Source organism: Jatropha curcas, chromosome 2 (assembly GCF_041381405.1).
Source record: "Jatropha curcas cultivar XTBG-Jc1 chromosome 2, XTBG_Jcur_1.0, whole genome shotgun sequence".
NCBI lineage: Eukaryota > Viridiplantae > Streptophyta > Magnoliopsida > Malpighiales > Euphorbiaceae > Jatropha > Jatropha curcas.
Window position 1 is genome coordinate 30,112,642 of NC_143152.1, and position 13,255 is coordinate 30,125,896.

General features: G+C 29.8%; 2 protein-coding genes and 1 long non-coding RNA gene across 3 annotated transcripts; 2 read left to right on the plus strand and 1 right to left on the minus strand.

Annotated features, from left to right (window-relative positions):
• The first annotated feature begins 1,326 nt into the window (after positions 1-1,326).
• LOC105632596 (uncharacterized) lies at positions 1,327-2,043 on the plus strand. The gene is made up of 2 exons (XM_012215018.4): positions 1,327-1,721; positions 1,815-2,043. The coding sequence occupies exon 1, from the start codon at positions 1,383-1,385 to the stop codon at positions 1,677-1,679; it is 297 nt and encodes a 98-aa protein (XP_012070408.1). The 5' UTR covers positions 1,327-1,382; the 3' UTR covers positions 1,680-1,721; positions 1,815-2,043.
• Positions 2,044-5,431: 3,388 nt separating this feature from the next.
• Positions 5,432-7,544, plus strand: LOC105632597 (protein VAPYRIN). Its single transcript, XM_012215020.4, has one exon. It carries the CDS (start codon positions 5,788-5,790, stop codon positions 7,396-7,398), a length of 1,611 nt encoding a protein of 536 aa, XP_012070410.1. The 5' UTR covers positions 5,432-5,787; the 3' UTR covers positions 7,399-7,544.
• A 3,828-nt stretch (positions 7,545-11,372) lies between these two features.
• LOC149498586 (uncharacterized) lies at positions 11,373-12,359 on the minus strand. Its single transcript, XR_016319764.1, has 2 exons — positions 12,137-12,359; positions 11,373-11,747 (listed from the first exon to the last, which is right to left on the minus strand). It is a non-coding gene; the product is annotated as an uncharacterized LOC149498586 (long non-coding RNA).
• Between the last annotated feature and the right edge of the window lie 896 nt (positions 12,360-13,255).

The window sequence follows — 13,255 nt, forward strand, 5'->3', positions numbered from 1 at the left end:
TCAGTGTATTTAAATTGACATGCATGGTGTGGAAGTATTTTTATTGTGTTTGTCGCTTCCAAATAGATAATTTATCATATGGGTCTGCAAGGTTTATTTTGTGTCCGCTTTTAGTTACCGTCCTAAAAAAAAAATACAAAGAGGGAACGCATTTGTCTGTCGTTTATGCTTTTTATTTATCTTTGATAGTACTTTAAAAAGAAATTGTGGACGCGAGGCAGCAGACAGTATTTACTATGGTGGAGCCTAGCCACAGGACACCAATACCCAATTTTGTCGGCAACGGATTGAACGTCCACGTGCCGTTTAGTCAATAAATATCCGCAAGGGGATGAGAAAAAAGTTGGAATTTACCATTGTTATTTCAACGTAGATTATTAAATTCAAGAAATTATAAATAGTCATAGCAGATACCTGTCAAAAAGATAAGGTGCTTGTCATGATGATGTGTCAAATCATTACTAGCTACTCTTTATAAACTTCTGGATTGTCTATACTCGTCAGTTATTTTATTATTATTATTTTATCTATTCCCTTCTTTTTAGATTTTTTTTTTTTTGGTTGAATTCTTAATAGATGAGGGAGAAATCTTTTCCTCCGCTCCTGTCCCTTTCTTTCTCATTTCTAGACAAGAAAATCTCGTTACTCTTTAATTCGTTATTGTTCAAAGACAATACTAATATTTTGCAAACTTGTTCTTTGAATTAGAAAGGTGTCAATTTAGAATCGGTCTCCAACTTCTTAGCTCAGCATGATCTAATCCACTTCCATTTCCCATTGCTTTCAAGAAAACATGACACTGGTGTGGTGCCTCAAATGTGACTTCCGCACCTTTCCAGGATATATTATAGTGGCTTCGTCCGTTAAATTTGATATTTTCCACCGTGACTTTTTATACTGAGAAAATCAATCAGACTTAATTTTCAATTATGAGTTAATAATAACTATATATACTTTACAATAAAGTTTATATCTGAATCGTATTTTTTAAATAATAAAAATCAAATTAAATTAAATTATCCCTTAGAAATCCATCTAAGCCACGCGTTATTTTTGTAGCCAAGGGAAAAAAATTAAAATAAAGATGAATAGACAAATATTTATTTAGAATAGTAATAATATTGAACTGCCCCTCCTTTGCCCATCTTTAGTGCCTGTAAACAGGGACCAACGAACTTTCTTTGTCTGTTCAGATCCAGTACGTGTGAATTTATTACGTTCGCCAGTGTATAATCCGTGTAAAGATAAATGTAGGGCAGTTATGTAATTTCAATTTAATAGTGTTAGATTAGATTAATAGTTTTCTGCCTATAAATAAGAGGCAGTCCCTTTAAACTTCTCACCTCATATCAAACACCAGAAGGACAGATCTGCATTTGAAAATGTCAGGAATTATTCACAAAATTGAAGAGACTCTCCACATGGGAGGCCACAAAGACGAGCACAAAGGAGAGCACCACAAAGATGATCATCACCACAAGAAGGATGAGCATAAAGGTGAGCATCACAAGCACGAGGGCGAACACAAGGAAGGTATGATCGACAAGATCAAGGACAAAATCCATGGCGATGGTCACAAAGAAGGAGAGAAAAAGGAGAAGAAGAAGAAGGAAAAGAAGAAGCATGAGGACGGCCATAAACATGGTCATAGCAGCAGCAGTGATAGCGATAGCGATTAATTAATGAATGGTGATCCTCTCATTATATACCTAATTATCTAGGTAATATGACTTTTTATTGGAATTTTCCATTGTTATATATTTAAATATGGTAAATCATTTTCTGATGCTGTATTGATCTCTTTTTTGTAACAGGTGTACTGAAGTTTTTCTGTTCGTGCCCTATCTACAGAAATGGAGGAAAAAGTAATAAAAAAAAAAAAGAAAGAAAAAAAAGGGCAAAGTTGTCTTTATGAAGTTTGATATTTTGGTTAATAGTTGTGATGTGTGCTATCCTTGTAGGCAGGGAGTGAATGTAAATCCAAATATTATGCTGTAATAATAAGGATTATTTAACAATAAAAGCTTTAACTGCTTTCTATTATTTTGGGTTTATCCTCTTAACTTTCATATTATCCATAACTAACAGTAGTAAGATGCAAGAAACAGAGCACACCTATTTCACATTATTCTGTAATTTGATTTTTTTTTTTTTTTACAGAGTTATTATGTTATAATGTATTTATAATGCTAACATAAATACTAGTACAATACAATTGAAGATCAAATCAAATCTAAGTAAAGGGATAATTTGCTGATTTGAATTTTGTTAAGAAGTTGCCGGAATTTGAATAGTTAATTCTCCGGTGATATAGATTGGTTTATCCGACATACCAAAAAAATGATTTGGAGGGCCTGTCTTTCTTGGGAAAACCGAGACTATAACGGAACACAAGAAAGGGCCTCTGAGGCCCATATTACACGGATTGTTCAATTTGATGGACTTGCTGCTTTGTTAGAACAGACAGCATATCCACAAAACTTGTTGGGCCTTATTTTTTTTTATCTATGTAGGCCCAAATCTGACCATGATCAATTTGTTGCCCTTTAATACTTTGTATGACTTGAAATAAATTGAATCAATCCAAGTAGAACCTTTTTTTAAGAACCTATATCGCAATAGGTCTATATCTTCTCCGTTTAGAAACATCCACATCCAAATCAGGGCATATGGGGTCTAACACTTATAAATAATGAAAATTACTATAAATATTGAATTGTATTAATTTGAAAAAAAAAAAATTCAACATACCCAAAAGGCCTAGTATAATAACCAAGTTTGTATATACTATTGATAGCCATTAATAGGCATGATGGTGCCACTTTGCTTCCATTCCAAACACCCACAAATTGAACAAAAACATATTGTAATAAATTAGAGAAAGAGAGAGATTGTTGTATCAATTCGCGATAGACAAACGCTAAACACCTTCATGTTAGAATTCTTCAGCCCATAAGTACACATTTGGTACTTCTACCTTTTAGGGATCAAACAACGGCTTTGTCGGTCTTTCCTTGTAATTTTCAAACATTTTTGTAAAATGCCGTCTCTCTTTTGAAAGGTAAACAATATTAGACTGCATCTATAAAGATCTTTTAAAAAGTATTATGATTTTTTTTTTTCCCAAGTGCATGGGAAGAAATTATAATCTATCTTTTGTTTGTACACTAAGGCTTCAACTGTCAGCAATGGAGGATGGATTGAATATATTAATAAGTAAATAATATATTAACTATCAAAGATGACAAAGGAAGTAATTTATTTAACAATATTTAGAAACTTTGTTTGCCTTTCAATGTATAAATATTCTAGTCATGTCCTTAATCTCCTCTTTTGATTTTCGAATATTTTGATGCTTTCCTATGCAATAATTTCAAAAAGCTATATACTATTATATACCAAAACATATATTTTTTTTTCTTTTCTTTTTCCACATGTTTCAAGTTGATAACAAAAGTGATATTCAAATATAAATTTTATTATTATTTATTAAAATTTTTCTTTATATATATTATATTCGAAACAAAGTTTATTTAAGAATATAATTTCCTATATATGTATGGAATATCATTAATGCAGTAAAAGGAGTGATTGACTGTTTTTAAATACTCAACTTGAATTATTTCTGGCTAAAACAAAAAGTTAAAAGAAAATATTGGCAGAAATCGACAAGCCCAAGAAATTAAAAACAATATATTCGTAAAACTAAACTAAGTATTTGATGAATAAAATGCAATTTATAAAATATATATATATATATTGATGATGCAGTTATTTCCTATGAAGTTTTGTTGTCTTTTAATGTTTCTTGTGAATTGTGATTCCCAAATTTTTCATTTCATTTTCTCCAAAAGAAACCTTCTTGGACTTTCTACGAACTTTTCTATACAGAGACATGCAATGTGTTAAAAGTGTTTCAAAGATTTTTTTTTTTTTTTTTTTTTTGCTTCACCCTCATTTTCGAAGACAATATTAAAAAATTTGTTATTATTATTATTATTATTATTATTATTAAACGTGGAGGACCTAATAGTTGAATATGATAATGTATTTACTATCTTAAATAATAATTAAATTAAATAATTTGCCCATTAGAGTAATAGTCTAATGGTAAACTCATATATGGCCTGACTATAGATTCAGGACTAAATAATTTTAACATGAGTAAACCTCGTAAACTAATTAATTAGTTCTATTTACTTATAATTACAATTAAATTTTAATTATTTATCATAAATTTTAAAATGTTCCATTCAACTACAAGATATTTCTTGTTTTGAACTAACAATGGAAATTTCTTTTTTAAAAAAATGGAAATATGGAACAATTCAACCTTCAAAAAGTGTCTTAGAACCGTACAAATGAAAAACAAAAAAGATTTGGTTCAACAAGGAAAGGGTATGGGGACCATAATAGAAAAGAAACAAATTCTTATCATCATATAACACTTTTATGTGGAAAAAAAATAAAAAATTTATAATGTTATGTGATAATAAATTAACATGGTCTCATGAATTTTTTAATCTATATCTTATAGACATACACAATCATAAAATTATATTCCATGTTTACTTTATAACACATACATTCTCTCCATATATGTATGGTTGCATACTGTTTTTTTTTTTTTTTTAAACTATAGTATCTAAATTCTATTATTAAGAATCGTCTAATCTGACTCAAGATTTAGTCACAGTTAAAATTTTTCTCCCCTCCCTACAGGTGTATTTAATGAGTATCAAATAACTCTTTTCACTTATCCAATTTGTATTATCAACTAAACCATGACTCAGTAAGTTGGATGGTGCCTTTTTTTTGTTGCTTGGATATCTAACATCACATTCATTAGAAAATGTCATAGTTTTGGGTATTGAATGGTCCACTTCATTCCTATTGGAGAGTTTTTAGTAAGCAAATCATGAGCGACAACTCAAACCCTAAGAATCCATTAATTATATATATATATATATATACACACACGCCACTTGATTTAAGTCATATGACTTGGCCTAATGGACAATTCAATTGCAATAAACAAAGCCCCAATCCAACTAGGAAGAGAGCAACATCACCCTATACTCCAACGACCAAGTTTGTCATCACCGTTACCAGGAATACCATGATTTGCAAAGAGAATTACCTCATATTCCGTAAAATTAGATATTTAATTATTGTAATAGCTGTCAGCTGTTTTATTAGTGTTTCATAAGCCTTTATCCAATTATTAATTTGCTATCAACAAATCATCAAATTAACCCATTTGGCAAAAATATATATATGAGAGAATAAGTAAGACAACATTCTCAAATTAGATGCTGGATTTGGTTTATAAACAATAAACAAAAGGAAAAGATTCTCTAGTGTGACCTTTACAAGAACAATAAACAATTAATTAATTTGTCAGAACTAATAGTCTAATACAAAACACAACATTGAAACTGAAAGTGACTTTAAAAAAAAAAAAAAAGAAGGAACAACAATAATATACTGTAATAAACTCTGACGCTCTGTGTTTCTTGAAACTTATACGACTGTCTTAACAAGTTTTTACAGTAAAGACGCCGAATAGAACAAGTCCTCCTTGTTTTTAACACCGCCACTTGCCACTCTCTCGTTAGAGCCGGCCCACTTCTCCTTCCTTAAAATAAACCAGTCCCTCCTTCTTCTTCTTGAATTTCAACACCCCAAAAATCAAGAATTTCAAGCATCCCTCCCCTGAAAAGAAAATCATCAAGAAACTGAACCAAGAAACAGGGTTTCCTGTTTGGTTTCCAAGAAAATAAAAAAATGGATAGGCTCATTAGCTTAGAGCCTTCAAACCTTGTAGCAATCAGAATCGAGCCAGGCCAGAAATGCAGTGGAGAACTAACTCTTCGAAACGTTATGTACACTATGCCTGTAGCTTTCAGAATTCAAGCCATAAACAGATCTCGTTATACTATAAAGCCACAATCAGGAATCATTTCTCCTTTAGCTACTGTAACCTTAGAAATCACTTACCATATTCTTCCTGGCTCCTCTATTCTCCCCGACACGTTTCCATATTGTGAGGATGGGTTTCTCTTACATAGCGTAGTAGTTCCTGGCGCTTCAATCAAAGACACCTCAAATTTCGATGCAGTGCCTCAAGATTGGTTTACAGCAAAGAAAAAGCAAGTATTTATCGATAGCGGTATTAAAATCATGTTTGTCGGATCGCCAATTCTTGCACAGTTAGTTACAGATGGATCCATGGATAAAATACGGGAGGTTCTTGAACGTAGCGACCCATCTTGGAATCCGGCGGATTCCATGGATTCCGATGGTCAAACATTGCTTCATATAGCCATATCTCAAAGCCGTCCTGATATTGTTCAATTACTTCTTGAATTCAAGCCTGACGTTGAACTTCAAAGCCGGTCAGGATATACTCCACTTGAAGCAGCTGCTGAAGCTGGCGAGGATTTGATCGTTGAGCTGTTATTAGCTCGTCGAGCTAATTTACAAAGATCAGAGACGTCGACGTGGGGTCCAATCCATCTTGCAGCCATTAACGGCCATTTAGAGGTACTAAGGCTTCTTTTACTTAAAGGAGCTAATGTGGATTCATTAACCAAAGACGGTAACACTGCTTTGCATTTAGCAGTTGAAGAAGGAAGACGGGATTGTGCTCGCTTGCTATTAGCAAATGGAGCTAAAGCAGATATCCGAAACACAAACGAAGGAGATACTCCATTACATATAGCTGCAAGAATAGGAGATGAAAGCATGGTTAAATTGTTACTGCAAAAAGGCGCGAACAAAGATATTAGAAACAAAAATTCAAAAACTGCTTATAATGTTGCTGTAGAATATGGAAACTCTAGTCTTTATGATGTGTTGAACTTAGGCGATTGCTTATGCGCTGCTGCTAGAAAAGGAGAAGTAAGAAGTATAATTAAGTTGATTGAAAATGGAGCTTTTATTAATGGCCGCGACCAACATGGATGGACTGCTTTACACAGAGCAGCGTTTAAAGGCAAAATCGAAGCCGTACGAGCCTTAATCGATAGAGGAATAGAGATAAATGGAAAAGATGAAGATGGTTATACTGCATTACACTGTGCAGTGGAATCAGGTCATGCTGATGTAATTGAATTGTTGGTGAAGAAAGGTGCAGATGTTGAAGCTAGAACTAATAAGGGTATTACTGCTTTACAAATTGCAGAGTCTTTACATTATGTAGGGATCATTAGAGTGCTTATACACAGTGGAGCGGTTAAAGATGGTGCTTTGCATACGGTGGCGCCTGTAAATCTTCCTTTTGGGAAAAACATGGTGAAGACCCCGGAAGCCGAGAAGGGTACCAAGAAAAGGCCGCCAAGAACAAGAGCTCTTAGAAGTAGCTTTGATCGATCAATGCCTTTAGCTGTGCTTTAGGGATGGCAATTTCTTTTTCCCCCTTCCACATGATGAAGTGATGATCACTTGTTATTTAGTTTAGAGCTTAAATTGATTTTTCCTTTTTCTGTTTTGAGGGTTGATTAAAGATTTGTGGAAGAAAGTGTAAACATTATAAAATTAATGTTCATTTCTATATATATGTATATTTATGATCTAAGAAATATACAAATTTTTGTTATTGATTAGTGTAAACTAATTTTTCTGAAGAAATTAATTGTAATATTAATATATAGGTGTAGAATTTTTCCAAGCATGTGAATGTGTGATTTGAATATCATTATCAAAGCTACATAAGATCAAAAGTAACTATATATATTTATAATTTCAAAATCAATGTCAAAGTTACATCAAGGGAGAAGTGACTTCATAGTAAATTTATACTAATTCATAGTATAATCAACATTAATTAATTAATCATTTATTTATTGGATGTGTATCCAGATATTATTAATTGAAAAAGATGCAAATTTTTTCTCCCCAAACATAAAGTTTGCACCCTTTATAAAAAATATATTACCTCCATTCGATAAATAATATTTTTTTTTCTATGTTTACCCTCTCTATATGATCAAAAATTGTATTACTTCAATTTAATGGTTTTCTTAAAGAATTAATATCAAATTAATGGTAATATGGTCAATTTACTTAATAATTTATTATAACTTAAATAAATTTAATAATTTTTTTAAAATATTTAAAATTTTAAATATGACAAATATTATAAAACAGAGATAACAATAAAAAATATAAAATTACATATGCGCAGGGAGTTTTGAGGGGTTACGGTTGTTACCTCCGTCCACAAAAAATCTCAAGGTCAATAACTACTGCCCCCTAGTCTTTCGTACATAATTCATCATTGAAATAGGTTCAAAAGTCACAATAAAACTTCTAATAAGGCTTTTTTTTTTTTTTTCATTTGACATAAATAAATGATGAATTTCACAAAATTCTATATTTGTCCTAATTTTTTTTAAATATATTTATTTTATTATCATGAATTTAATTTATGAATCAACTTAATTAAACAAAATAATTAATATTTTTTATAAAATTTTTATTAATATTTAAAAATATGAAATATTTCTTTTTTTTTCTTGAATTATTTTATCAATTCTATTTTTTCAGCAATAATAGCTTGACAAAATAGAATGCCTCTGTGTGAGGCCCAAAGAGTTATAAGTTGTTCGGCCCAAAGAGTTATAAGTTGTTCGGCCCATCCAAGGTGGGTAAAGGACGATTTGGTCCAAAATGATCTTTTAGGAAAATAAGCTCTATAGTCTAGACCAATTATTTAAAAGAATATTTGCATAATCAGCCACGACAAAATTGAAATTAAGGATATTGATTTTGAGAAATTCCCAGAAAACTTGGGGAAAAAAAAAGTAGTATTAGACCTATTTATACGAATTTAGAGAAATTTCTATCACATATGTTTTTAAATTAAAGTTTAATTATTTATGTGGAATGAACTTGAATTATTAAATCCAGACTCAATGATTTAATATATACATAAAACACCTTTAACAAATACATTGAAATAAAAAAGATTATATTGTGCTTATGATACTCAAATTATTTCCAATATTTGTGGGAATGCTATTTTCAAATTTCAACGTATGATTCGTTTTGCATATGGAAAATTGAAGGTATAATATAATTTCATGAATGAACAAAGGAGTGAAATTAATAAATTTTTTAGTTTTATTCAGTAAAATTAATTATTTCAGTAGTTGTTAGTTATCAATTGTTTTAAAGGAAATAATAATTGTTCTCTTAAACTCTAAATACTAAGAGTATATCCAATGTAACTATTAATTGTGGCTGATATGTCTTAATAGATGTAAGTTGTGGATGGTGATGACTATATGTGTATTTATAGATGTTAAATTTTAAAAATAGCTCTCCAATGCACAAAGAAAAAATGAGCGCAAGAAGAAGTTTGACTGCAATAGAGAAGTCATAAAAGACAATGCAAAAATAAGAAAAAAAACGAAAAAAATAAAAATAAAAATTGAGTCAGACTGTCTAACAGACTCTCTAAGAATAGAGAGCGTGATTGAACATTAATAAAAATAATATTTTTTATCTAAAAAATATATTAAAAATGTAAATAAAATATTAAACCATGTTTATATCGCCAATTTTAATGGTAATATAAATATGGAAAAAAGAAAATGTAGGTCGTCATGAATATCATTTTAATAAAACTAAAAACAAAGGGAAGTAGAAAAAGATAACAATCAATGGTTTGGTGGGGAAAGAAACGTCCGATGCTGATATGTTTTATCCAATACGCATCAGAACAGGGTGGGTTGGTGAGTTTAGGTACTGTCTACCAATTGTACACTTGCCGTTTTCTGAATTTGCTTTGTCTTTCCCAGCCAACTTGGGTTGTGCGTATATATTCAAAATGAAATAATAGATTCAATGTTGACTTTTGATTTTAGGAGGCTTTGGGATTATTATATTTATTTGTTAATAAAATGGTCCTTGTGGAACGAAACTGAATTTGGACCTGATGCTTATGTTAGGTTGTAGGTAATTACCAACAATTGGCTTTTTGTCTCGACCAATGTTTTGAAATTACTGCTGCTATTCATAATCTAAAAAAATAATAATCTAAAATATTTTTTTTTTCTTTGTTTTGCATCAAAAAAATTCTTTTAAGATTTTGTATTTATGTAGATTTTTTCACGTGACTAGCTCATTAGCATGGGCTATTAGAAAATTGTACTTTGCATTTGATAAATTTTATAATTAAACTAAATTATAATTATAACTCATAAATATTGTCATCTTTTTTAGTGTTAAACTAATTTATTTCAAGATTCGTAATTATATTTCTCTAATTCATTACTATTTTTCATGAATTAAACATCTAATCTTATATGAATCGTCTTATTATTTAAACACATTATCATTTAAGCTACAATCCTTATGGGTGAGAATGTATATATATATATATATATATATATATATATATATATATATATATATATATATATATATATAAATTAATGCATAAAAATGTAGTCTAAATATTATTATTGTTTCAAATACATTCTATTTAAAAATTATTAGTCATTATTTTCATAAAACTAATACAGACTATGTTTAATATAAATATAAATCAAGAAATAATTCATATAAAAAACGCTAAATAAAACTCAGTGAATAAACAACAATTGATTATAATTTTTATTAATTATCAATTGATTGCTAAATATATTTGATGAATCTATTAAATACAAATTAATTATTGACGGTATAAAATGGCTAAACCCAACACTTCTAGATTAGGATAACGCTCGGTAAAGTATTTATTAATTGTGCTAAATATTTGAATTATAGCAAGACACAAATTTGAAATAGATGATACAAACATGATAAATATAAAGTATTTAATTAATTATGTCATATGCAGCTCGGTATAGTACATTTAACATGTAGTATTATATGTATTTTATATATCTAAGTAACTATTTATCCTTAAATTATATGAACTAATATATTAAATTGAATTGATATGATCCAATGAGATAAGTTTAATCAAACAGATTATAATGAGTTCATAAGTGTTTATATTACATCTTTCACTTAAATTTGTACCGTAGAATGATCTATTGTGATAACATGTTAACATCTTATTTGGAAAAAATAAATTCCATAAAATTTATTTATATATTTCATAAAATCTTATGATATTTATTTATAAATTCAAAATTCTGAGTTGGTGGTATAAAAAAAAAGAAATTTTAAATTTTACAAATTCAATTTATGGTATAATTTTATCAGAAAATATGAAATTTTTCAAAGGGTCCAAACTTTTATGATAAGTCTATTCATCTTACTACCATTCTAAAATTATTACACTAAATGTATTATAAAAAAAAAATAATAATAAATTTTGAATTTTTAAATTTTAAATTTATATGTTTATAAATAAATTATATTTTTTAATTCATTTATTTATATTAAAGAGAGGATAACTGATTTTGACACTCCTTAAATGGATCACTTGAGCTGAAATCTAAAAATGCGGATCGTACTGTGCACAGTCGAGGAAAAGGAGCGTGGAGGTCTTGAAATGAGCAAAAGGGTGATTGGAAATGGAAGATGGGTGGCATTTGTACCGTAGCGTCGCGGTAACTCGTAATAGAACCACCGTCCACCGACATTATTCAGCTCAGGAACATGAGTATATATATATATATATATATATAAGTTTAAAAACGAATGTGGACCTCTTCGTCGTGATACGCATTCAATGCTTATGGGTATCGCCCTCAGCAAACTCTACCGACTTGCATCTGTCAGTGAAACTACTAAACAACATTTTATCAAATTATGTATAAACACATTTTTAAGTTCAAATTACAACTTAAAATTCATGTGAAAAATAGGAATATATATTCATATTTGATAATAAATATGCAATATATGATTTTTAACAATTTATAATATTATAAAATATAAAATAATTCATTGTTTATCATTGGTTTGATTTCCAGAAATGGGTCGAATTTCAATTACTAACTGAATTGAAATTAGGAGGAGCTCTGATTTTGATTTCTCTTAAAACATATTTGAAGAATTTCAATTTTAAATTGAAAAGAAAAAAATAAAAATTAAAGAAAGAAAAGTGATAATCAGAATCGGAGTAGAATCAATAGTTTTTTGTGGAGCCAAATTCGACCGGAAACCGACTAACCGTTGCCAAATCTGCTCTGCTATGGTCATCCGTCCTTTCGCGGGGAGTATATGTGCGCTCTGCAGGCTTGTGTGTCCTGAAATGATCCTGAAGCAAAATGAAGCTTTTCGAAAGCTTGCAAATTGTATAAATATACGCACGTTTCTTTACCAAGGGACAAGGGTACTCCGGTTATTTTCATGGTTATTAAGTGCTTTTTTTTTTCTCCCTCTCTCCTGCACAAGAAAGTCATTTTCTGCCAACCAATTTGTTTTGAACTAATCTCTTACGAGATTTCAATGGACGATACAACAATCAACAAAACACGTGGACCATCATGATTCATGGCTAAGATTCATACTCTGTTATTGACGAATCTAATTTTACTTTTTTTTTTTCGTTCATTTTTATTTGTCATTTTCTAAAAATTATTTTATCAAAAAATATTTGTCATTTCAATAAAATTAATCAAAATCCATAAAACAATTAATCTACCAACCCCGCTGCAGAATCCCTTGAATTTTCTCATTTCCGAGACTAAACTTTGAGCATGAAAGTAAATATCATTTTCTATTAGTGTTTTTTATTTGAATCACTAAAATATTATTAATTATTTTTCATGGTTATATTCAGGAAACATAAATTTAAATTAATAATTAAATTTCAAATTTTTTTATAATAAAAAAGAGAGAGATGTATGCCAGTTGCCTTCCTTTTCTTTTTTTTTTTTTTTGTAAAGCTAAATTTAATCATGTGTTGAAAGCTTTTCAATACAAATAGTGCGTGTGAAAGTATAGACATGTACACGCCTTGCCCCTTTACCAAACTCTCCCAGCAAAACCATGTTAAGATTATTGTCATTTTAGTACCAATCTGAGGGATCTTTTAGGTAATTCAGAAAAAAAAGATTTTCTGCATTATTAAAACAGTAAAAATAATTGTTTTCTCAAAATTCGTCGTGCAAAGTAGTGGACCTCACCACCAACCACCACCAACCTCAGCCACCAACTCTCACTGTTACTTTTCGTTTCTCCAAAACAAATACTACCACAAATGTGTTTTTCTTATTTTATAAATTTTAACCGTTTCGCGTGCCTTCCAAGTGTTTTGTCAGGCGCGTGGCCACAATGACGAGACCTC